The following is a 27741-nucleotide window of genomic DNA, read 5'->3' as shown; positions in this document are numbered from 1 at the left end:
GCTAAACCGGATGTAAGAATGCGAACTAGTAGTGTAGGCTAAGCTCAACTTTATAATAGGTCCGTCCACAATAAAGACGCTACTTCCGACGGCACATGCAAGTCGAGTCAACTCGGAGCTGTCCGGCTGCAGTCCGGTTTCATAGTCACTCCCCCGATTGCACTCGGCTACTCTCGTTTAGTTTCCAGGCGAGCTGCAACTGTGATCAAACGAGCCTAAAGAGTGACGATGTAGGCTACAGTGGGGCTTGTGTCTCACTAAAGCAGTGACTACACTACCAGGATTTTTCCTAGCTCAGAATGGACTTTTTTGGGGTCGCGACTATGTGCAACAGTAAAGGCAAAAAAATTGTGGATTTTAAGAGGGGTGTGGGGTTTGGAGAGGGCGGTTTCTGTCCAGATTAAGAGCATTTCAGTCAGCCTGTCAATCACTGCGTTACCATGGAGCTTACTGACTGATAAAATCACAATAAAGAACCTGTAGATATGAAGTCAAAATAATGATTACCTGTTTAATAATGTAATTGTTTCTAATTGATCCAAACTATGGAAATTGCAAAAAGGTAGGGCTGCTCGATTATGACAAAATCATAATCCTGATTATTTTGAGTAATCACATTGTGTAATCACGATTATTAAAGACAGTTAATCATCGATTTAATAACATCATGAATTTATTTAACTTTTAACAAGGTTGTTTCCACCAGGACTTTGGACTTTAAACAGGCCTAATTGAACTGAAAACAAGGAAAATAGAAATAGGCTAAATAGGTGAAACATAGCCTATTTTTAATAATTGAATAAAATAAATATGTCAAAATAAAAAATTTGCTGGCAGGAATGTGAGGGCATCATTTATTTATGTCTCAAGGAGCTGGCTGGATAGGCTGTACATTGTTGACTGTTGTGGTGGCAGGAGTCAAGGAGCTTTAAACTCCTGTGTTTTTTATTCATTTATTGCTTGGTCATAGACCACTATGACTCGGCTTAAAGTGATTAAACAAATTGGTCGGGATGTTTTGAGGTGCAGACATTGGTGGCATATGCCTTTTTTCTCTCTCGGTCGCGCATGTCACGTGACTTGCGTGTCCGTGTGTGACTTATCTTGCATATTATTTTAGTCTGTTGTGAGTCTGAAGTGTTTTCAGACAAGACAATTAGTTTTACCTTTATTCTCGTCCTCTTGAAGTTTTTCAAAACGCAGGGCAATGCGCAACATCTCCCTCCTACTCTGGACCAGCCGAAAGCTAAACTATCAGGTGAGGGAGGGGTCGAGCGGAGCGCACGGCTGAAAGGGTTCGCTGCATTTAACAGCCTGCATGCTCGGCGTGCGGAACAATGATAGTTTAATTACAATTATTTTGTTTTCATGATTAAGGGAAGCCGTAGTAGTAATCGAAATTCAAGTGATTGCCGAGCCCCTCAAGAAGGATTAACTAAATTGGGCTCAATTTGTTGATGTTTTAAATTGCTATATTTATTCTCAATCTTTATAATTTTTCCTTTGGTGCTGGATGAATCCTCTTTGGGGGCGCCGAAAAAGTCTCTATGCAGGAAAAACCCTGACTACATACAGAGCAGGCAACCTACATAACGTGTAGCCTAGAGACACATTAAAATCTTTACATTATATAAATGTCATATACTACTGTATATGTTTTATTATATAAGTCTACCTATAGGCCTATATTTTTCATATATAGGCTTATATGCAGGCATGCAAACTCATTAGCCATGAAAAAGGTGAGAAGTCCGAAAACAAACCCCGGTATGGGGGTCTTGGGGCATCCCCCCCATAAGATTTTTTTTGTGATTTGAACATTTAAGAGAAGCAATTTGGTGTATTCTGGTGAAGAGAATTAAGGACAAAAAAAACGTTGTCAGGTGAATAGTGAAATGAGCAAAACAAGTTAGTCAGCCAACCTGCTTGACGTTTACAATACAAAGTGTGTAGGTAGCCTATTTACCAAGAAAAACGTTAAAAACAGCTTAGAAAAACGGTTAAAAATGCTGGCAAAACCAGCTTTAAATAAGACAGAAAATAACATGGAGCCTCAAATCAATCGCACCAAATTCCCTTACAATAAACTCAGGGCTCCAGAGTGCGCCTAATTTGGGCGCACATGCGCCCAAAAATCTGTGGAGTGCGACCAGATATTTCCACTGGTCGCACCAGTGCACCTGAAATTGATCACGTCATATTAAATGTAATATTGGGTGTTGTGCTGCACGATTCATCTAATTGCGATGTGAGCAGCTAGTGCAATTACATAACCGCAAAATTGGCTGCTGCGATTGCGATTCAATGTAGGATAAATGTGCGCGCGTGTGTCTATACGTTCCAACTGCTCCTCTCGTCTTTTTGGTAGCGCCCCTCTGACAGTGTGTGTGTGTGTGTGTGTGTGTGTGTGTGTGTGTCGGTGTGTGTGTGTATCTGCGCGCGCACCTACACGGCGTGCAAGACGGTTGCCGAGTCGACAGCAGAGTAAACAAACAAACATGGACGCCGACGCGCAGCAGCATCCACGCTGAACTGTGACGGAAAACAAAGGCATATAAAAGAGTTGCCTACCATGAACTGTCTTTGGGTTGAAAAAAAACTCCTTCAACTCAGTATCCGTCTACCTGTAGTCCAAAAAAATAAAAAAAATGCGCACAGCTGCTGCTGCAGACGGGCTCGGAGAGTCGGCACCGTGCGCATCAACAGTCATTCAAAGCAGCGGTAGTTATCATACAACCGGACGGTGTAGAAAGTCCTGTCAGTTAAAAATAGTTATCCAGTTTTCAAATCCATGTTAAAATCAGCAGGATATAGCATGTGATATAGAGCTAGTTAGCTTAAAAAAAAGTTGCTAACGTTGTCAAATGTGTTGTGTTCAGGTCACCTCGGTAATATAAATTTTAGGCAAAGGTAAATAAAAGGTCATCATGGTGTGTTCAAATGTAACAAAAAAAAAAGAATGTTTGGTTTTTGGAGAGAAATTTTAATAATACAGTTTTGGTGAAAAACTTGTTTTTTCAGCAATATAAAATAGATAGTAGCCTAACTATGGAATTATGACCTGTTTAACATCCTATCTTGAGCTCTGATCATCTTATGGGCAATTAAAGCAATAATACCAGTTATCTTTCAACAAAATAATAGAAAAGTATGGATAGTGGTATCGATAAAGACCCGGATCGATAAGGAGACTCGATAATGCTTATAGAGACTATTGTCTTTGGAGGAATGCATTTATTTTAATGGGGAAGTATTTTTTTTTTTTTATTACATTTTTTAACTATAATTTGTATTATTTTGAAAACAGTATAGGCCTAGTAGAAGCTTTATTTTTTATATTTTCACTGATTCTTAATATGTGCTTGTTTTAAATTGAGATCAGGTATCGAAGCTGTCAATATTCTCAAATCTTCCTTGAAAACCAAGAAAGTAGAATCATAATAGCCTACCATTTATTATATTGCTTCGCAAATCGCAATATTGGCCACTATAATCGCATTTCTCCAATTCATGCAGCACTAATTTGGTGCACCCAAAATATATGCTGGTGCACCTAGATGAAAAAGTTAGGCGCACCGGTGCACCCAATGAAAAAAGTTAGTCTGGAGCCCTGAAACTAACTATTTATATTGTGGCAAACAGGATTTGCCTTATCTTTATTACACAACCATCAATATAACACATAAGAATACACTCTGTCACCATAGTTAATCTCGTGTTCACGCACGTGTGTTGTTTCGGCGCTGATCTGCTATAATCACTATTCATGTGTGTCGGCCAGAACGCTAGGGGGGGGGGAAAAAAAAATAGATTTTCCGATTAATAACGATTCTCTCTCAGACGATTCTGAATCGATTCAGAAAAGTTAATAATCGATTTTTTTTTTATATAATTTTTTTTTTTTTTTGTAAATACTAATACTTCCTGCATTATTACCTCTGTCTTAGGGGCTTCATGAGGGATAACGCGTTAACCCTCATGAAGGGTTAGCTAACCCCAGGGCTCAACGCTAAGGTTTTTTTTCACTTGCCCGACCGGGCAAGTGGGTCTGAATTCTACTTGCCCAAAGTCAATTTTTACTGGCCCCTATATAATTTTTTTTTTTATTAGTGGTGATAAATATTTGTTATATTCGCTCTTTATTTATGTATAAACACATCATGGACCGTGTTATAGATGAGTGAAGGGTCATACTGAAAGTGGAGGCTATTATTCAAATATTATTTGAGTTGGAACATTTGTAATTTTTTAGTTTCTAAACCGACAATAACTGCAAATGAGACTTGTTTTATGCAAAAAAAACATTGGTCACACAATGTTTTTTTCTTGTACCTTATTCTTTTTACAACAGCAATTCTTTAGAACTTTTTTTCTGTAAGACATTATTTTAGGCCTACAACAATCTGTTTTAAACGTTTTTTATTATTATTATCAAAAATCTCAACTTTTGGCTAAGGACACAGGACAGGCTGTTTTGAACACTTTTCCAGTATAGTTTCAAGCTTCCACTGCCTCCTGGTATGAGAAATGACACCTCAGGTCCATTTACATGCAGGCTGTAGAGATGTTCCTCTGCTAACTGTTGCTGATGTTTGTGTTGACCTGCACACATTAAACTGGTAGTAGGCTACTAGCAGCAGAGCTAACGTTAGCATCCTCGCTAAACTACTACTAGATTCACTTTGGATGCATTTAAAAAACGCGAATATTTTTGCTGCTTTTCAGACGGCTGGGGTCTACTTATTTAGGCTTCTCGTTGGCTTTTGTACTTTCTGTTACACCAACGTAACGCGTGTAGTTCTTTTTCCTATCTCTCTGACTGTTTGTGTGAGAGACGCGCACCAGTTTTTTGCCGAAATCTGTGTGTGTGTTTCGGCGCTGGAGCCCCGCCCCCTTCACTAAACGGAGCAGAGGAGAGAGATGCAACGAGCAGACACAACTACTCACACATAAATTAGATAAGTAACATAGGCCTAAGCGTTTATTTAATAATGAGCACCAGCTCTATATGAAAAAAGACCGTGGATAGATGTATTTTATTTGGCGCTATAAAAAATAAAAATATTATTATTATAATTTTTTTTCAATAATTTCGGAAAAACTCCTGGTTGCCCGTTCGGGCAAGTGGGTTGTCATAGTTACTGGCCCGACGTGGCGTTTTACTTGCCCCGGGACGTCGGGCAATCCTTATTGTTGAGCCCTGAACCCTAACCTAACCCTAACCCTAATGCGTTAATTTTGATTAATAAATCACAGAAAAAATAACGCGTTAAAAAAATGTACGAAGAGTAATCGCGCTTCTATAGTGCCCTTTGACCCGGTGCAAAAGTGGTGCGATGATAGCGCAGCTGCACGGAGCCGCACCTGTAGCTTGCAAACACAGCCCGCACGGGATTAAAGAGTAAAGAAAGAAGCAAGGGAAAGGGGCCGAGGGCTCAATGCATGTGTTATGGGATGCTTCGGGCAAATAAGCATGAAGGTAGGAAGACATCTTATGTTATTCTCCGCAGTGTCTGTGCATTATTGATTTAGTGGATGCCTAATTAACCATGTAGTTTCAAAACTCAGTAGCCTATCTCTCAATCGTCCTCCGTGTGGCAGCTAGCAAACTTTTGTTTGCATCGCATCCCGCATCAACGGACTCCCGCCCCATGTCAACTCTTCCTAGACTATGCCTGCCTTAGTTCCTCTTTTGTGTGTGTGTGTGTGTGTGTGTGTGTGTGTGTCAATATTTTTGGCGATGAGTAGGACGATGGTGAATGAGTCGGCATAGGCTATGCGCATCTGTGGCAGTGCAGCGCTGTCTGTTGTGAGAGACAGACAGTTGTCATTTAGCCTGCTTGTTGTTTTGTGTTTTTAAGTAGAACATTCGGCTCTAGTTCCTAATTTTATTTCATGTAGAAACCTGGCTGAGGGGAGGAGAGAGAAGTTTTGAGAGAGAGAGCGAGAGAGAAACAAACGGTAGGATACAGCTGTTTATAAACAAGCATACAAGTGACATATATAATAGGTATGCGATTAATTTAGATTAATTAATCACAGACAGGGTTTTTCCTGGCTCAGAATGGGCCTTTGGGGGGTCAGTACGCGACCGACTTTTTTTGGGGTCGCGACAGTAAAGGCAAACGGTTTGTGTATTTTAAGAGGGGTGTTGGGTTGGGAGAGGGGAGTTTCTGTCCAGCTCAAGAGCATTTCAGTCAGCCTGTCAATCACTGTGTTACCATGGAGCTCACTGACGCTTATGAAATCACAATAAACAACCTATATATGAAGTCAAAATACTAATAATGACTAGGCCTACCTATTTAGGCCTAATACTTTAATTGTTTCTAATTGATCTAAACCATGGAAGAAGGTAGGGCTGCTCGATTATGAAAAAATCATAATCATGATTATTTTGAGTAATCACATTGTGTTATCACGATTATTAAAGACAGTTAATCATTGATTTAAGAACATTATGCATTTATTTTACTTTTAACAAGGTTTTTTTCTAATAACACCATGACTTTGGACTTTAAACAAAGGCCTAATTGAACTGAAAACAGAGAATAGAAATAGGCTAAATAAGTGAAACATATTTTTAATAATTTAAAAAAAAATATGTCAAAATAAAAATAACCAGTTGTAAATGGTGTTGATAGGGCACGTCTTTTGCTAGCATTGAATGTAAGGGCATGATTTATTTATGTCATGGAGCTGGCTGGATAGGCAGTTGCATTGTAGTGTTGACAGTTGTGGTGGCAGGAGTCAAGGAGCTTTAAACTTCCTGTGTTTTTATTCATTGATTGCTTGGTCATAGACCACTATGATTCGACTTAAAGTGAATAAACAAATTGGTCGGGATGTTTAGAGGTGCAGATCAGGTCGTAGGCTATATCACTTTTCTTTCTCTCTCTCTCTCTCGGTCGCGTATGTCACGTTACTCGCGTGTGACAAATCTTGCACATTATTTTAGTCTGTTGTGAGTCTGAAGTGTTTTCAGACAACACAATTAGTTTTACCTTTATTCTCGTCATCTAGTAGTTTTTCAAAACAGCCGGCAATGCGCAACATCTCCCTCATACTCTGGACGAGCCGATAGCTAAACTCAGGTGAGGGAGGGGCCGAGCGGAGCTCACGGCTGAAAGGGTGCGCTGCATTTATAAGCCTGCATGCCCCGGCGAGCGGAACAATGATAGTTTAATAACGATTATCCCCGACCTGATTTATTTTTTTACAACTGAGATTGCAAGTAATATGACTGGAATGGCGCGGAAATGGAAACACATTTGGAGCCGTTTTAAGTAGATTTTTATTTATTTATCTATATATATATAAAAAAAAAACACTTTGGCGCTGAGGATTTTCCTTTGGCGGGCGCTAAAATTCCTTTGGCGGGCGCCAACATTTTTTGAATGCAGGAAAAACCCTGACAGAGCCTGTAATTCATTACATAAAAAATTGTAATCGCTTGACAGCCCTAATTTTTTCATAACATTTGTATTTAGGTTGATGCCACCTCAATCAAACTTTTACATTACCATAATGTATTTATTTTCAGCTTCCAAAAAAAATCGTTTAGAATGATTGTGTAGTAAAAAATTATATATTTTCGAAATACGTTTTCTTTGTGTGGTTTTGGGTCCAATATGATCATATAGTACGAAAAAAAAAAGATACAGAAAGATACCAAACATTGGCATGATAAACATTTATTAAAGTAGTTTAGTAAGGATCAAAAGTATGCAAAAATGGCCAAAATTGCCCGAACCTCTTAATTCAATCAGACTCTCAGGCTCAGCTGCTGCACTGTAGCACATGCGTCTCTGTAGCTCAGCCAGCCCATAGACTGTAGGCTTTATTACAAAAGTAATTCTCGTCCAGTCCTGTGCGTTATCTGTGTGTTCATCGTGGGCTTTTTAGCAACTTAACTTCATGTGAGCGCTCGAACCAAAACGTGTATATGTGTTCATGATGTAATGACGGTATTGCAAAATCCACATTGACATAACGTGACACCGGAATACCGCCCACCTAGGGCTGTACGGTATGGTCTAAATTGTATATCACAGTATTATTTGAAGCATAGACGGTAACGGTATATTAATTTATCTTTAAATGAATGCTTTTGAAGGGGTAAAATACTTACTATTACTGTAGGCAAATACTCTTGTATTAATATGACATCTATTGCTTATAAAATAAATACAATTTATATTAACAAGTACCGTAATTTTCGGACTATAAGCCGCGACTTTTCCCCCATTTTTCGACCCTGTTATTACACAGCACAGTATATGTTTTGTAGCTACTAGGGATGGGCGTTAGTAATCGAGTACTCCTCGTTTCAAATGAACTCGATTGGTGGATGAGGAAAATCTTTTTTTTTTTTTGTGTGTGTCTGTAGCCTTTAGGCCGGCGGGCCGCGGCCGCCCCTATTTTAAAATGTTATTTACATGTACAAAACGGCACAAAACGGATAAAATAAAGTTTAACAAAATTAAATATTTTGATGCAAGTGCAATAAACTGAGCGTTGTGTCAAACATCAACTGCAAATAACTGCCACCTCCGGCACCACAGCGCAGCCTGTGTTCTCCACAGCACCGCGCAGCTGAACACGGTCTCTACTTACTTCTCCAGAAAATTTTCAGGAATATAACTGTCCAATTATTTCAAAGCAGATGATAAAGTTACGTTTATAAAAAGGGGAGATAACACCTGTTACTCTCAGTTAGTAATGAGTAGACTCCAGGTGAGCATGCAAGGTGCTCTCCGCTTGGAAAGAAAAGAAGAAGCAAGGCTTACTTCAGGCACATTCGCTCTGAGCCAACAAGAGTTAAGAAGCCTTCAATAGGGAACATGGGGATAAGATTCAAAAACCGACCGGTGTAACGTTCCGTTAATGAGGAATTAGTCGCGGTAATTATTCACGGACACGGAGTGAGAATTACGCGGTTGGATATAGGCCTACAACTATCTGCTTTGGTGAGTTATTTATATGTATTTAAATTGTAGGACAATCAATATAAGCCGCACTGGACTATAAGCCGCAGGTGTTATAATGTTTAATTACCATATGTAAGAATTCGTGCACAGAGGGGATTGTCGGGAAAGAGATGGCTGCTTGAGGAATCTCCCATTTATTAACATTTCAACAAACAAGTTGCATATTTGCATAACGTATTCAAGTGTTACCATTTAGTGCAATAGCTACTAGGGATGGGCACGAGTGTTTTCACTACTCGTGTGATCGCTTGCATTCCTCGAGGATCAATCGATTCCTCGTTAAACTTTTTTCTATTTTTAGAACGCAACGCATCTGTCTACAGAACAACAATTCACCGCAATAAAGCGCTCAATGCATATTGTGAAACAGTCACAGTTGCCATATGATATTAAGGATTTATTCCCACAAGTTTAAAACACATTTTCCTCACTGAAAGTACTTAAATAGACGGGCAACAATTTAATCCGATCGAGTAGGTCTGCGTTCGGGAGAAAAAAAAAGAGAAAAAAAGCGTGGGCTGTAGTTGTAACAAAAAAATAGCCTAAGTCACAATTTAAAATACGAAGGCCAGCAAATAATATTAAATGATTGTCATACAATTTAAATACATATAAACAACTCACCAAAGCAGATAGTTGTATATCCAACCGAGTAATGCTCACTCCGTGTCCGTGAATAATTACCGCGACTAATTCCTCATTTACGGAACGTTACACCGGTCGGTTTTTGAATCTTATCCCCATGTTCCCTATTGAAGGCTTCTTAACTATTGTTGGCTCAGAGCGAATGTGCCTGAAGTAAGCCTTGCTTCTTCTTTACTTTTCTTTCCAAGCGGAGAGCACCTTGCATGCTCACCTGGAGTCTAGGCTACTCATTACTAACTGAGAGTAACAGGTGTCATCTCCCCTTTTTATAAACGTAATTTTATCATCTGCTTTGAAATTATTGGACAGTTATATTCCTGACAATGTTCTGGAGAAAGGAGAGACCGTGTTCAGCTGCGCGGTGCTGTGGAGAACACAGGTGGCAGTTATTTGCAGTTGCTTTTTGACACAACGCTCGGTTTATTGCACTGGCATTAAAATATTTAAACTTTATTTTATCCGTTTTGTACACGTATATAACATTTTAAATGCCCATCCTAGTGGACAAGCTTCTTCGCAAGGACGCATTTCTCACCGGGCTGTGAGTGAGGAGCGCAGCCTGACCCTCTCTAGTCGCGCGCAAGTGTTCATCACTCGCTCACGTTTGTGGTTTGACAGACTGATCGCTCTTTATGTCATGACTGGATGAGCATTTCTCACTGGGCTGTGAGTGACGAGAACGAGCCCGACCGTCTTGAGGCGCGCGTAAAAAAGTGTTCAACATTCGCTCACGGTCGCAGTATGAAAAACTGATCGCTCTTTATAAAAAATGTATTTATTTATTTTATTTTTTTCTGAATGACAATGCAATGCATTACTGTAGAAAAGGCCCCAAAGTTTATAGGTTACAGTCTTTGTCATTTTCTTATTGTGTTTTAAGATGCGAGTTGTTCAGTGTGGATGACATAACAGTTAGCAGCCGTGACGTCAGTCAGCCGGAGCCTCTGTTAAGTGAAGTTTCCTTTTCTTTCTCCCTCAGTTGTGTGAGCGTGCAAGTTGCTGCAGTAAACTATCATTCCACGGTTGAAACGTGCTTTCCCCGAGTATGTTTTGCATCGCCTTTGGTGTGAGTAAGTAGGCTACGTGGAGTTTCCAGATCGCTGTAATAGCTGAAGTTATAATTTATGCACGTTATAAACGGCCGCGATTCGCCGGTCGCAACAGCTGTTTAATGTCTCATCACGAGTGTATTGCTATTGTTCTTTTCCCGGGATCTGTATGCTGCTGTGCATGTTAAAGACGGAAATAAACAGCGGATAAATCCTTACTCCTCGTCTCATGCTTCATATTCTGACATTTTGGGCGGTGTTTTGGCCGACACTTCTGAAGTAAAACTATTGATATTAGCCGATCAGCACGGTAACAGTACATCCACCAGTTTCCTCTACTACAATTTATTGTTGTGAATGACACGGGATCTAGCAGCATTGTCATGGATGTATTGGGCACGTGCTGGCTGACGATGACGCAGCGGCCGCCCGCATTCATTGTGTGGTAGCCTCATCACTGCTTTACAACTGCTATACCGGTGACACGGTAGAGTCAAAATTCATATCATAGCGCAACTTCATACCGGTTTACCTTCTATACCGTTTATACCGTACACCCCTACGCCCACCCCTACTGGAAAGAAATCCAGAAGTATTTTATGGAAGTATTTTAGAGAGCCAACACCAGGAAAGGCCATATGCATTAGAACATTTAATTTTTTTTAAATTCTGTGTCTACATTTATTTAAAGTTTATATTATTATTATTTTAAGTAAAGATATCGTCCGACCTGCTCGCTAAATATAGCATCAGCCAGTGAAAAATCCATTTCCGGACTGGCATCTTCTTAACCCTTGTAATGTACTCCCGTCTGCCTTACACCCATGGTCCTCTGGGGTCATTTTGACCCCAAACAGTTTGGTGTTTTTTTAAAGCCTTAAGTATAAATTGTCAATTATTTTTGTGTTACACCTTTAGTCTGACCTCAGTCCAACCCATTATCACAAATATTTCCCCTAATTTTTTAATTCCAGGCCAACGGACCTCGTTTACATAAAAATATACAATTTTTTCGATTAAAAAAAAAAAAAATCCCTAACATGATTTTGACTATATGACTTATTAGAGATTGGCTTGTCAAAGTTTAGTGAAGAAAAAGTTTTTGAATCACTTATATTTTTTTTAATAGGAGCAAATACAAACACCCTTGATTCTCTGGGGTCAAAATGACCCCGCCCGGTTCGGCTTTTTTTTATAGCCTATAAAGTATAAATTATCAATAAATTTTGTGTTACACCTTTAGTCTGACTTGAGTCCCAACCTATTACCACAAATATTTCCCTTAGTTTTTGAATTTAGGGCCAACAGACATTGTTTGTATACAAGTATGCATTTTTTTATTTAGACAGTCAAACCAGGCAGGGTCAGTTCTCGCCTAGTCTCGCAAAGCCAGACCAAACTACAGCACGTAGTATGGTCTGGAAGCACTCTGTTTAGAGCCGTCTATTCGGGTGGGGAAATCGGGGGAAACTGGACTAGCCTGTTTGTATTTGTTTAAACCAATCACAATCATCTAGGGCGGGGCTAACCCCGGGAAGCAGCAGCGGTGTCCTGCAAAATAGTGCCGGGGGGGGACTTATTTTGATGGAACGTCTTCACGTCCAGAGACTGTCAGAGAAATGGCTAAACCCGCAAACGCCACACAAAAACTATTAAAGACAAAAGGAATATACATAGTGTGTTGCTTTCTAACCAGCATGTCAAGACACCATACACTTTAGCCCCCGAGGAGCTCACGGGATAACTTAACCGGAGTTAACTAGCCACGTAGTGTTATCTCTGGTAACATTATCATCGGCGGTTGAGAGGACGGCTACGGCGGTCGAGTAGAATTTTTAGCATTCGAGAACTTATGTCACCACCTCCTATCGCTGTAGTCAGAGCCGTAGTCCGTCTGTTTACAGGCAGAACAGGGTTTTGACGTTGTGAGCGCTACACCAACTGCAGCAAGTAGCCGTAAGAGTTGCTAGGTGATAGTGGAAGCCGTTGGAATCTTTCCCCGTCGCTAAAACACCGCTGCTTAGTCCCTCACCAAAGAAAGGGAACGGCCGCACGGCGGATCTTAATCTAGCTGGTTATAAGGTCCGGTGCTCAATTCAAACCCCCACACTTCATTTTCCAGAGTTTATGAGGGTATTTCTGCCCGGGGGTAGTTGTACAATGAAGTTGGACAGCTAGGCTAGGCTAAGCTAGGCTGCGTCCCGGACCGCCGCCGCCAATATTATTATCCCGAAGTATAGCCACACTTTATTTCTGTCTACAGTAATGTGACTTCTCACACCCTCTGTGTGTGTGTGTGTGTGTGTGTGTGTGTGTGTGTGTGTGTGTGTGTGTGTGTGTGTGTGTGTGTGTGTGTGTGTGTGTGTGTGAGAGCGCGCTGCACATAAGCACACGGGTTGACTGTGAGCGAATTGTTTCCGAATTTGAGGGGGATCACAATAGGGGAAAGCCAGCAACTGGAAAAGGAGGGGGCTGCGTCAGGGCTGCGTTGCTTTTCGACGCAAGCGAATAGACGCTGGCGGAAGTGGTCATGCCAGACTAGTTCTCGCCTGGTTTGACTGTTTCTAAGGCAAAAAGCATAAATAATCACTAACCTCAGTTTCAGTTTTTACTCAACTTTATCCTAACTCATTAGCTGACATAATTAACATTACAACACGTAAAACTTAAAAAAAAATTAACTTTTTAGAAGTGAATCACCCTCGATTTGTCCCTCATTTGCATGCGAGACAGGTAGTTATGGAGTGATCTTTGCAGATTCACTTAATTGCATTTTGTTGAACTTGGTTCAAAATGAGCTCACAAGCCTCTAAGGCAGGGGTTCTCAAACTTTTGATAGCCGGGGCAGGGCTCAACAATAAGGATTGCCCGACGTCCCGGGGCAAGTAAAACGCCACGTCGGGCCAGTAACTATGACAACCCACTTGCCCGAACGGGCAACCTGGAGTTTTTCCGAAATTATTGAAAAAAAAATTATAATAATAATATTTTTATTTTTTTATAGCGCCAAATAAAATTCATCTATCCACGGTATTTTTTCATATAACTGGTGCTTATTATTAAATAAACGCTTAGGCCTATGTTACTTATCTAATTTATGTGCGAGTAGTTGGTGCGTTGCATCTCTCTCCTCTGCTCCGTTTAGTGAAGGGGGGCGGGGCTCCACCGCCGAAACACACACACACACATCTCGGCATAAAACTGGTGCGCCGCGCGTCTCACACACACACAGTCAGAGAGATAGGAAAGAGAACTACACGCGTTACGTTGGTGTGACAGAAAGTACAAAAGCCAACGAGTAGGCCTAAATAAGTAGACCCCAGCCGTCTGAAAAGCAGAAAAAATATCCGCGTTTTTTAAATGCATCCAAAGTGAATCTAGTAGTAGTTTAGCTAGGATGCTAACGTTAGCTGCTGCTAGTAGCCTACTACCAGTTTAATGTGTGCAGGTCAACACAAACATCAGAGGCCTGTTTCAGGTAGCTGGTTTTACATACTCTGGGTTGATAATTAACTCTGGGTTTTCGGTTTCAGAACAGTGGATCGGCGTTGGGTTTATCAACTCTGAGCGCGTTCACTCTGGGTGGAGCGTGTGCGTAAAAGCCATCGTCAATGGATCGCTGATAACATGATTCACCATGCAGGGTTCGACATAACGTATAGCCCGATGGCCCGGGGCCAGTAAAATCATATGCAGGGCAAGTTGATTGGCCAGTCACTGTCCCGCCCGGGCCAGTGGCTGGCCAATCACAGTTCAGTATCTTTTTGTAGACTATATCATGGTTCATTGAAATGCGCGTTGAGAGTCGGAATGAAAGCAGTGTTTATTTAAGACTCAATATAATAAACCTAATATAAAATATATTTTTTGATGAAAGGCCAGTGGACAACCGATGCGTGGGCGGACAGGCGGAGCAACAAGCGGGTGCACTCTCGCGCCGTTGGCAGAGCTGCCTACCGTCCGCCTGCGAGTCGACAAATCAATCGACTTGCTTTGCCCCCTTTCTTTCTTCCCACAGCAGAGGTTGAGGTGCAGAAAATGATAACTGCGCTTTTCCTTTATCTTTAATGTTACAGTATTTGCATCCAAGCCCCAATGGTAACACAAATGAGAGGCGTTATTTAAACGCTGTGAATGCGTCTCCGGTGATTGTGTCGGTTGTAGACAGAAACGAACTGAGGGACTCCGCTCACTGTACAGTTCCTATAGTCGCGCAGTTTGGCACTGTGTTTTCAGGCTCGAGACCATGCTCGAGACATTCAATCAGATCGCGGAAGTCTTTCCCATTGAAATCGCTAACGGGGAGAATATCCCCGGTTATTATTTTAGCCACAAACCACAGTTCATCTGCGCGGCGGCTCACTCGCTGGCGAGATCACACGGTGAAACGCTGCTGTGATCGGACGAAGGCATTGTGTGTTTCTAAGGTGATTTAACGTCATAGTCTTAGACGAGCGTTTAACTTATGCTGCATATTTTGCACTGCATTTTTTTTTATCAATAGTTTGAAAAAATGGTCCCACACCGGACTCTTATGTGAAGCTGACACTTCATGGAGAAGTGACACTCCTGCAGGCTGCAGCGCGCTCACGACCAGATGAATGAAATCTCCCATTAAAAAAACGGCATAACCCACTGATTTTCGGATTTCTATTCTATTTTTAAAGTCAACTTGAGCGCAAGTGAAAAACCGGTCATTCGGTCGACACATTCACATCCCTAATGCATATAGAGAAAGTAATAAAAACAGCCTAACACACCACAAAGAATGATCAGACCTTCATCTCTTATTTTTTTTTATGTTTGAACATTTTTTCATTTTTTCATTTGACTTATTTATCCTCGAGAGACCAATTGAGGGGTGACCCTCATTTTCAATGACGTCGAGTCAAAACAAATTCAAAACAATACAAACAAAATATTCAATGCAAAAACATCAAATGACATGACTTCATGACTTCTGCAGGTGAACTATTCATTAAACTGCCCAAATTCAAGAATAAAAACAATAATCAAATTACTGGACTTTAAAATACTGGCCGACTCTTTCAACATACTTTCAGTTGTAGGCTTCTAATTCAATATGTTTGCCTGGTTTTATATTATGTGTATGAGCAATATCAACATTTCATGTAATTAACTAAAAGAAAAATAACCAAATCTAAAGGGAATATCTATACTGTTACAGTATAGATATTCCCTTTAGATCTGGTTATTTTTCTAATACAGGTATTATAATTATTGACACTAAATTATGAAGAAAAAAAAAGTGTGTGCAGGGCCAGTGAAAATATACAAGGGGCCAGTAAAACTCGGATCCACTGGCCCAGCGGGCCAGTAGGAAAAAAAAGTTATGTTGAACCCTGCCATGGAAACAGAAGAAACAAATGCTTGATCCTCCCACTTCTCCACTTCTCAAAAAAGAAAAAAAGAAATCTCCGCTCCTCCCACTGAGTTAGAAATATTAACGAATGAGCTTATGGTAGCCTATGGAGAAGAATTAACAGGGATATTGTCTCATAACTCTGATCTAATCTACGCGGCAATTCAGAAAAAAACAGAGCAAACATTTTTTGTCAAGATAATAATTTCGCTTCCGTATGAGAAGCCATAGTCTATTTTAAAAAGTTACGCATATCAGCTGTAAAGTAATAAAGCTGGCGCGGCACAGCTGACAGTGTTTTATATTAGCTGTATAATTATGTTGGCAAGCTATAGCCTAATAGACTACTGTGCAGTAAACAGAACAGACTGTCGCTTCTTTTAAATGGGGAGTGAAAGACATTAACGTCAAGACACATTAGGTGACAGTTTCCATTGAAGCGCCTGATTGATTTATTACCAGATCCATTTTCCTCAAGTGATCACAGTTTAAATTATTATATAATTTTTATATTCATATTAGGCTATTTAACGAGGCTCGTCTGTGACTTTAGGATCGCACAAGTGAACTATAACGATCGCGTGCAGCCGCAGCGTTACATGAATCCACCTGACATAAATCTGTTCAGTGGCACAGACGTTAAAAAACATAGGCTACAATACAAATAGGTTTATTAATCAGAATGTAGAGCATGTCACGATGTGTAAGGTGGCCGCCTATGAACGGACCGAGGGCTGAGAACAAGGCTGATCAGATAAATGATCGGTCAAACGTAAAATCATCAGGAAATGATAAAAACATCCCGATGGAGATTTCTATGCAGTGATTTTGCTTCAAACTGTACAGGGACGCGTGTGACAGTGACACTCTTTCTTCAGTCGGAGCTGCAGCGTAAAGTGAAAACAAACTCAGGGTAGGTCTAACCACCTCCCGAGCAGGTTAGACCCACGGCATATGTTGCCGCAGTAACTGACCCTCGGTTGCGCTGAACCTGCTACCTGAAACGGAAAACCCAGAGTTTCCACCAACTCAGAGCGAACAAACTCTGGGTTGCCTCAAAACCAGCTACCTGAAACAGGCCTCAGCAACAGTTAGCAGAGGAACATCTCTAAATGGACCAGAGGTGTCACTTCACATACCAGGAGGCAGTGGAAGCTTGATACTAGGCTATTGGAAAAGTGTTCAAAACAGCCTGTCCTTAGCCAAAAGTCAAGATTTTGAATAATAATAATAATAATAAATTTTTTTTAAAACAGATTGATGTAGGCCTAAAAAAATGTCTTACAGAAAAAAGTTTTAAAGAATTGCTGTTGTAAAAAGAATAAGGTACAAGAAAAAAACATTTTTGTGACCAATGTTTTTTTTGCATAAAACACGTCTCATTTGCAGTTATTGTCGGTTAAGAAACTAAAAAATTACAAATGTTCCAACTCAAATAATATTTGAATAATAGCTTCCACTTTCAGTATGATCCTTAACTCATCTATAACACTGTCCATGATGTGTTTATACATTGTAAATAAAGAGCGAATATAACAAATATTTGTACACCTCTAATAAAAACATTTTTATACAGGGGCCAGTAAAAATTTACTTTGGGAAAGTAGAATTCAGACCCACTTGCCCGACCGGGCAAGTGAAAAAAAACCTTAGCGTTGAGCCCTGCCGAGGGTCAATTTAGGAACCCAACATTGAACCGAGGGCCGCCGAAAGAAAAAACTGGAAAAAACTGAAATCATTTCAATGACCAGGTTGCGTCTTTACAGTTTACATGTATTGGTCTGGATCCAGTAATGTGTAATTAACATATTTTAATTAATAAATGAAGGGCTAGGTTTCATTTCAACATTGGGGGGACGGGACATTATAAGCTGGGGTCTAGGGGTAGTCCCCCAGAAATTTTTTTGTTTCAAACACTTCATTTTGTGCATTCTGGTTAATTTTTATGCAGTAATTTGTGCCTTCTGTATATATTTATGGTGGACATGTTAAGGAAAAGAGAACTAGCTCCCAGTGACGCAAATATAATGGAATATAAATCAGTAAGGCACTGAGGCATTCTGTATTGCATTCAAATATTTATTCTACTTTATTGTTCAAAACATTCTGCACATTGAAAACGTATCACCTTTTGGAGTGTTCTCTTGTAGGACTCACTGCTCATGATGCAGCAGCAGTGTTAACTATTATAACACTATACAGGGTTCAACATAACTTTTTTTTCCTACTGGCCCGCCGGGCCAGTGGATCCGAGTTTTACTGGCCCCTTGTATATTTTCACTGGCCCTGCACACACTTTTTTTTTCTTCATAATTTAGTGTCAATAATTATAATACCTGTATTAGAAAAATAAAGAAAGATAACCAGATCTAAAGGGAATATCTATACTGTAACAGTATAGATATTCCCTTTAGATTTGGTTATTTTTCTTTTAGTTAATTATATGAAATGTTGATATTGCTCATACACATAATATAAAACCAGGCAAACATATTGAATTAGAAGCCTACAACTGAAAGTATGTTGAAGGGGTCGGCCAGTATTTTAAAGTCCAGTAGTTTGATGGTTGTTTTTATTCTTGAATTTGGGCAGTTTAATGAATAGTTCACCTGCAGAAGTCATGTTCAAACATAAAAAAAAATAAGAGATGAAGGTCTGATCATTTTTTGTTGTGTGGTAGGCTGTTTTTATTACTTTCTCTATATGCATTAGGGATGTGAATGTGTCGACCGAATGACCGGTTTTCCACTTGCGCTCAAGTTGACTTTAAAAATAGAATAGAAATCCGAAAATCAGTGGGTTATGCCGTTTTTTAATGGGAGATTTCACCGTGTATGTGAGTTCACGTCTGGTCGTGAGCGCGCTGCAGGAGTGTCACTTCTCCATGAAGTGTCAGCTTCACATATAAGAGTCCGGTGTGGGACCATTTTTTCAAACTATTGATAAAAAACAATGCAGTGCAAAATATGCAGCATAAGTTAAACGCTCGTCTAAGACTATGACGTTAAATCACCTTAGAAACACACAATGCCTTCGTCCGATCACAGCAGCGTTTCACCGTGTGATCTCGCCAGCGAGTGAGCCGCCGCGCAGATGAACTGTGGTTTGTGGCTAAAATAATAACCGGGGATATTCTCCCCGTTAGCGATTTCAATGGGAAAGACTTCCGCGATCTGATTGAATGTCTCGAGCCTGAAAACACAGTGCCAAACTGCGCGACTATAGGAACTGTACAGTGAGCGGAGTCCCTCCGTTCGTTTCTGTCTACAACCGACACAATCACCGGAGACGCATTCACAGTGTTTAAATAACGCCTCTCATTTGTATTACCATTGGGGCTTTGATGCAAATACTGTAACATTACGGCGGCAGATAAAGGAAAAGCGCAGTTATCATTTTCTGCACCTCAACCTCTGCTGTGGGAAGAAAGAAAGGGGGCAGAGTAAGTCGATTGATTTGTCGACTCGCAGGCGGACGGTAGGCAGCTCTGCCAACGGAGCGAGAGTGCAACCGCTTGTTGCTCCGCCTGTCAAAACGCCCACGCATCGGTTGTCCACTGGCCTTTCATTAAAAAATATATTTTATATTAGGTTTATTATATTGAGTCTTAAATAAACACTGCTTTCATTACGACTCTGAACGCGCATTTCAATGAACCATGATGTAGTCTACAAAAAGATACTGAACTGTGATTGGCCAGTCACTGGCCCGGGCGGGACAGTGACTGGCCAATCAACTTGCCCTGCATATGATTTTACTGGCCCCGGGCCATCGGGCTATACGTTATGTCGAACCCTGCTATACATTGGAAATAAACAGGGTGGGCTATCAGCAGTCAACTAGGCAGATAGGTCCATGGCTATCAGCAGCTAGCTAATGTTAGCTTGTTAGCTAAACTTAAGGCAAAAGAGTTAGAAACCAGATAATGTTAGCATCCATCCTTAGGCACTTGACCAAATCTAATTCACCTTGAAGGTGAGAAAGTGCATCGTATTGGTCTTAACAAGCTCACTATCTAACAAGTTACATTGGGACCACTACACTACCTGCTGCACTGCGGGAGGCTGACCAGCCGTCTGCAACGAGAGGCAGAGGCAAGCCGAACGTCGGCAAGTTTAAGATGGTACAGTCCACTGTAGGGGTGTTTGAAATAATTGGGGAATGAATATAAACAATTAGGAGGGATATTCAAGTGTTTCGACCCCTGTACTGTTACGGGGGACACATCCCCTCCGTGCATTAAAAAAATAAATAATAATATTATTATTATTATAATTCATAATTCAATGAAGGCCGCCAGATGTGTTTCTGCGGGCCGCCATTGGCCCGCGGGCCGCACATTGAGAACCACTGCTCTAAGGTAAAGCCTGCTGCCTACTGATCATGCTGCCTGTCTCAGACTAAGGTTTGAAATGGTGCAGTCTGCGAGAAACTATCCGTTTGTGTTTTGTTTTCATAAACATTGCTTGACCCCACACATCAAAGGCACAGGTTTGTGTCTGTGTGTGTTTTGGGGGGGGAGTGCACATGCGTGCGTGTATGTGTGTGTGCATGCGCGCGCTCATGTATGTGCATGTGTGTGCGCTGGTGAAGTGTGTGCGTGTAGGTGTGTGTGCACGTGTGTGTTTGTATGTGTGTGGGTACCGTTAGAAAAAAAAAAAAGGGTGGGGGGGTATTTCCACTGTTAAAAGCAGTATAGTGTGACATTTTGCCCCATTGTGGTCATTTTGACCCCAGAGGACAACAGGTGTTGTTAAATTAAATAAAAAACACATAATTTGATCAAAACACTTCAAATTTATATTAATCATAAAAAGCATAGTATTGAACAACCCCTGTAATTTTCAGACCATTTGTTGAATTAAAAACATATTTTCATGCAAAAAGAAATGTCTTGTGGGGTCAAATTGACCCCAGTACAATAGGAGGGTTAAGGATAGTTAAGCTTTTAAAGAAATATGCCATTTGGACACAGCTCAGTTATTTTAAATATTTGCTTAGATGTATTTATGGTGGGCTTTTTGTCACCCAGATTAATTTATGTATCTAGCATGAGTCATTCAATACGGTGAAATCTAATGTATATTGAGCATCACTAGCATTTTCTGAGTTAATTCATTACCTGGCTTTAGCACACAGTGCTTTGACTTCGTTTTCCTTGATGAGCTCACAGCGTCTGAGCTGCTCTATCTGTCGGTCCAGGTCACTGATGTCCCCCATTGTGACACACATAGGGAGAGCTGCTCACACACTATGGTCACACACGGCCCACAGAAATAACGGACTTTCTTCTCCAGGCAGCAGAGCAGACAGACAGGGTACTGCCTAGCTTGTACTCCAGGCCCTTCTTATGAGGGTGTTCAGCAGAAGAAACTGTTGAAGGAGTACAGTGAAGATATTCAACAACAAACCTGAGTAAACAAGGTCTACAACGCAACTTCATTCACGTAACCGGAGAAACATGTTCGGTTACCATTTACCGCTTGGTAACTTGGAAACTTGTTTCCTCAAACTGGTTCTTAACTAACAAATTATTCGATCACAATAGTAGATAATGCATAATACATTTTTCATTTGTTAACAAAAACAAACATAAAATAAATTGGAGAAAACTGGACTTATTCGTCCAGAAATGTGAGGCCTATGGGCGTAGCGACAGAGGAAGCTAACCATTAGCCGTTTAGCTTAGATCACTGCTAACGACGTCAGCGAGCAACTGATTCTTTGATAACTTAGCCAACCATTTTGTTTGGGATTCATTTTCCAAATGTTAACGCTATTGCCTGCCAACTGGTACCAGACATCTCCGCATACTTCATGTGCCTATAAAATAGTATAAAACTGATTGAGGTTAGGTGGCGAAATGCTATGAGTTAGCTCGCTAACCGTGGCTGTCGGGGCATCAGGGTAACTTGAACAGACGGCAGCGACAGCGCTTCTCGGCTAAATTCGCAAGAAAGCTAGCCAACGCTAACAGGACAAGTATACACGACTCACACGCCGCCACTAAATTAACCAAACACGAACGAGTATCGTTAAGTGAGAACTCACAGAACTTCTAGAAACAAACGAGTATGTTTCATTCCATGGATTGAGTGTTTTTTCGCCGTCCACCGGCTCCTCTTCTTCCCCCGTACCGTTTTTGCCGGTTCTGTCCTGCCGTGCTCATGAACACTAACGACTGGAACTTCCGGCAAAGGGTACGCGCATTGTTCATTCTGGCCTAGGCTGCGGTTTACATGTGATTTCACCTGTTGAAATTAGTTTTAAGGCCTGTATTTTTTTTAGAGGATTCATAGACAAGACGCTAATTCATTGTGGAAAACCTTATAAGGTTTAGGAATAAATTATAAAGAAAAAGGTGAATTAAAAATTCCCCTCCAGTCCAAATTGTCTTCTGCTAGGCCTATTTAAATATTTAGGCCATAATTGTTATGATAGGCTGGGCTACTGGTGTATCTATTTGGGGTCCATGAGCTAGACCGATCTTGCCTGGTGTGAATGTGTATGACTGGTGTACATGGCTGGACTGACCATCTGGCATGGTGGGCCGGCGGCCTTTTGGGCCGACCCGGGCCGACGAGGTTCAATTAGAAAACAAAAAAAAATAAAAAAATCTGGGCCAGGTGTTGCACCGAGAATTGTGACCTGTCAGGATATGTGACCCTAGAGGGCGCTGCTGCAAATGCTGCATGTTGTTTGCCCTTACGTGACGGCGAAGAAGAGTGCCTACGTAACCTACGTAAAGATAAGTGCATTGCATTACAGCCACAGGCGTAACCCTTGGCGTAACCTACGAAAGATAGCCCACACTGTCTCCGAAACAACTTCAAAACGGCAGATGGATGCATGAGTAATCGCTGTTTGTTGCTTTTATGTAGAAAGAGGACACCGACGCCAGGCATAGTAACGGAGTATGTCCGAAAATGAATAAAACGTTAAGGTAAAATAAAGCATAGTAACGGACTGTATCCGAAAATAAGTAAAATGTAAAGCTAAAATGAAATAAAAGGCTACATAAAGTGAGCCTATTTTGACTGTGATTTTCTGTACAATTTAACTTAAAAATAAATTATTTCACCATCAAAACATTGTTTGAGTAGCCTACCTTTGTCATCCTAGTGGGCTACAGTTATCTGGACATCTTATTTGGAGTCAGCACAGAGCCACCAGCGTTATAATGTGTGACCCTATACTCTAACTACTTCATAAATGAGTAAACCATTTAAAAAAATGTTTTTCAGGTGCTCTGTTATTCTATTGCATTAATCAGGATGCATGTATTCTTCTTTGGTGTCATCACAGAGCCAAACTAGTATGGGGTCACCATATCTGACAAGAGCTGTCAGAATGTGTGACCGTGCTCTAACTACCTTAATAGTGAGTTAAACATCAAAATATTGTTTTGAGTGCATTTATCATCCTATTGCATTAATCAGGACACATGTAATCTTATTTGAAGTCATCACATAGAAAGTAACTATGTGGTCACCATATCCGACAAGGAGCAGCCGTCAGAATGTGTGACCCTACTCTAACTTCTTCATGAATGAGTAAATCATTTAAAAAAAATGTTTCAGGTGCTCTTGTTATTCTATTGCATTAATCAGGATGCATGTATTCTTCTTTGGTGTCATCACAGAGCCAGCAACTAGCCTACTATTGGGTCACCATTTCTGATAACAGCTGTCAGAATGTGTGACCGTGCTCTAACTTCTTCATAAATGAGTAAAGCATTAAAAAAAAAAAAATTCAGGTGCTCTGTCATCCTATTGCATTAATCAGGACACATGTATTCTTCTTTGGTGTCATCACAGAGCCAGTATGGGGTCAGTGGTCACCATATCTGACAGCTGTCAGAATGTGTGACCGTGCTCTAACTACCTTATTAGTGAGTTAAACATCAAAATATTGTTTTGAGTGCATTTATCATCCTATTGCATTAATCAGGACACATGTAATTTTCTTTGGTGTCATCAAAGAGCCAAACTAGTAAGGGGTCACCATATCTGACAAGAGCTGTCAGAATGTGTGACCGTGCTCTAACTACCTTAATAGTGAGTTAAACATCAAAATATTGTTTTGAGTGCATTTATCATCCTCTGGCATTACTTACTACATTACTACACTTGGTAAAATTAAAGAGAATAGTCAAATTTACCCATTTTAATACCTCTGTCTTTATTTCAAAATATGAGTTTTTCTGGTGCAACCACTCACTCATGAGGGGAAATCTTGTGAAAGTGTGTGTGTGTGTGTGTGTGTGTGTGTGTGTGTGTGTGTTATTTCAGTGCACGGTGTGCACACAGGAGACCAGTGCTCCTTGCAAACATGGCCCCATGGGAATCAGCCACTGGCCTCTTCGGGTCGGGCCGATAGCCACGGATGTTGTCAGCACTGAGCTGGGTGCTGGGTGCAGGATTTATAAGTCGTTGCATGCCAAACAGCTGTACACTGCCCCACCATCCTTTGATCCAACACAGCTGTGGTGATACCACCGCTCACACTCGTCACACTGGATCTGAAACAAGGTCATATTGAAAAGTTTCTATTTATTAGTCTTTTGCAAAAGCAGGTTGGTATTTAAAAGGCTAGGATACATTGAACCATAACAGTCAAGTGGAATAAAACATATATGTGTGTATATGTCATAAAGACACTGTGGATTACATCACACTGAAACAGGGTTACCACAGCAAGTTAAAAACTTCAAATGCTGAAATTATTTAGAATATTTTCTAGTACACTGAAACACTTTAGGAAAAAAAATGTACTATTAGTTTGAGAATTTTAAATTTGCAATGTCAGAAAAGAAGCAATCCATTGAATACTAATTCCCGCTTTGCAACATTTTGAGATCTTTTGATTGATTTAGGACATTTTTAAACCCCATACTTCTACATAAATACATCATATACCTTTTAGGATATTTTGTAAACCATACTACAGCTGTTAAAGATTGAGACTCAAACATAGGCCATGTGTATTTAGACTGCTCTCAGTTGCCGTTGTTAACATTCTGCCCTCTGCCTGATACCTGAGCCTCAAACTCAGGCGATACTCTGACTAAGCTCTTAATGCAAAAACTTATCCTAAAATCTTACCCAGTCTGTGGTGGCACTTGGAGATCCTTCCTCTCTCTCCTTGGCCGTCTCTTCTTTCTCTCCACAATAAAAACAGAGCTGACTGAGATCATCAAGTAATTGTCTTTGGTGCCAAAGATGAACAATTAAAAGTCAGCGCACAGCTTACATCTATATGCTAGAAACCACACACCAAGCCAGAAATCTTGGTGTTGTCATAGACTCCGACTTGAATTTCAAGAAACACATTAAATCAATTAATAAGTCAGCATACTACCACCTTAAAAACATATCAATAATTAAAGGACTTATGTCTCAGCAAGATTTAGAAAAACTTGTCCATGCATTTATCTTTAGTAGACTTGACTACTGTAACAGTGTCCTTGCAGGCCTTCCAAAAAAATCTATCAGACAGCTTCAGCTAATTCAGAACGCTGCTGCTCGAGTCCTCACTAGGACCAAAAAAGTGGATCACATTACCCCAGTTCTGAGGTCTTTACACTTGCTTCCTGTCACTCAAAGAACTGATTTCAAAATACTGATGTTGGTTTATAAAGCACTAAATGGTTTAGCGCCAAAATACATTACTGATCTGCTGATACGTTATGAACCGCCCAGAGCCCTTAGGTCGTCTGGGACAGGTTTACTTACAGTCCCAAGAGTTAGGACTGAACGCGGAGAAGCAGCTTTTAGTTTTTATGCACCAAATATCTGACAAACTCCCAGAAAACTTGAGGTCTGCTGCAACCCTCAGTTCTTTTAAATCGAGTCTGAAGACTTTTCTGTTTCCATTTTAACCTGTACTTTTTATTTAATTTAAATGTTTTACTTCTTTTCATTCGCTTTTAAATGTCTTCTAATGTGTTTTATGTATTTTAATCTTGCCCCTGTAAAGCACTTTGAGTGGCCTTGTGTTTGAATTGTGCTATATAAATAAACTTGCCTTGCCTTGGATACCGCCTCCTGTTTACGTCTGGCCACATTGCCTCATCGACATCACATGCAATGTCATCCTTTGAGAACCAACAGCGAAAATATTCCTGATATCCAGTCTAAATTACCTAATTATTGAGCTATTGTGTAGTTGGGCTGGACTTTCTGCCCATGCTCCTATATTGTTAGGCCATGATCTATAACATGGTCCACTATAGTGAACCTGTCTCCGCCTGTTGCCTTCTTTGTCCTTGTCCTCCTGCTGCTCTCTCTTGTCCTCTTCCCCTGACTCTTACTGTCTCACACAGAAGCTGAGCTAACCAGAGGTGTATTTGTAGTGATAAGGCTCACACTGATTTGTATTCAATTAGTTTTATTTTGTATATTTCATGTGTGTGAGTCTGTGTGATTTTCCAAAATGTTTTCCCAATGATTGCAGGAGATTTCATTTTTGAACATTGTGTCTTATGTAAAAAACTGTGCGTAGTGTTTTGCAAGAAGTGTTTTGGAGAATTTAAAACACAGTGCAAAGCATATTTTGTGTTTGTGGGGTTGGTGCTTGTGTTTAAGGCATGGTCACTAAAGTTAGAGGTTGTGATGCTTTGGGCCTAGCAACCACTATTAGTGTGTAATCATTAGGCAAAAACTGTAAGGTAGTTAGAGCACGGTCACACATTCTGACAGCTGTCAGATATGGTGACCCCATACTAGTTACTGGCTCTGTGATGACACCAAAGAATATTACATGTGTCCTGATTAATGCAATAGGATGACAGAGCACCTGAAAAACATTTTTTTAAATGATTTACTCATTCATGAAGAAGTTAGAGTAGGGTCACACATTCTGACGGCTGCTCCTTGTCGGATATGGTGACCACATAGTTACTTTCTATGTGATGACTTCAAATAAGATTACATGTGTCCTGATTAATGCAATAGGATGATAAATGCACTCAAAACAATATTTTGATGTTTAACTCACTATTAAGGTAGTTAGAGCACGGTCACACATTCTGACAGCTGTCAGATATGGTGACCACTGACCCCATACTGGCTCTGTGATGACACCAAAGAAGAATACATGTGTCCTGGTTAATGCAATAGGATGACAGAGCACCTGAAAAACATTTTTTTTAATGCTTTACTCATTTATGAAGAAGTTAGAGCACGGTCACACATTCTGACGGCTGTTATCAAAAATGGTGACCCCATAGTAGGCTAGTTGCTGGCTCTGTGATGACACCAAAGAAGAATACATGCATCCTGATTAATGCAATAGAATAACAGAGCACCTGAAAAATGTTTTTTTAAATGATTTACTCATTCATGAAGAAGTTAGAGTAGGGTCACACATTCTGACGGCTGCTCCTTGTCGGATATGGTGACCACATAGTTACTTTCTATGTGATGACTTCAAATAAGATTACATGTGTCCTGATTAATGCAATAGGATGATAAATGCACTCAAAACAATATTTTGATGTTTAACTCACTATTAAGGTAGTTAGAGCACGGTCACACATTCTGACAGTTGTCAGATATGGTGACCCCATACTAGTTTGCCTCTGTGATGACACCAAAGAAGAATACATGCATCCTGATTAATGCAATAGAATAACAGAGCACCTGAAAAACATTTTTTTAAATGGTTTACTCAT

The 27741-nt window shown here is 40.4% G+C and overlaps 1 protein-coding gene across 1 annotated transcript in view; it reads right to left on the bottom strand.

Annotated features, from left to right (window-relative positions):
• LOC307263075 (serine/threonine-protein phosphatase 4 catalytic subunit B) overlaps positions 1-22239 on the bottom strand; it is a 43843-nt gene extending 21604 nt beyond the window's left edge. Inside the window, exons 1-2 of the mRNA XM_080044113.1 lie at positions 22119-22239; positions 21190-21440 (exon numbers count right to left, since the gene is read on the bottom strand). Of these exons, the coding sequence (XP_079900239.1) occupies positions 21190-21299 (110 nt within the window). The 5' untranslated portion in view covers positions 21300-21440; positions 22119-22239. The remainder of the gene's footprint in view (positions 1-21189; positions 21441-22118) is intronic.
• Between the last annotated feature and the right edge of the window lie 5502 nt (positions 22240-27741).

The sequence above is a fragment of the Ammodytes marinus genome (genome assembly GCF_949987685.1).
Source record: "Ammodytes marinus genome assembly, chromosome: 16".
Taxonomy (NCBI): domain Eukaryota; kingdom Metazoa; phylum Chordata; class Actinopteri; order Uranoscopiformes; family Ammodytidae; genus Ammodytes; species Ammodytes marinus.
Note: the sequence above shows the minus strand (reverse complement) of the source record. Positions and strands in the feature narration are given on the sequence as shown.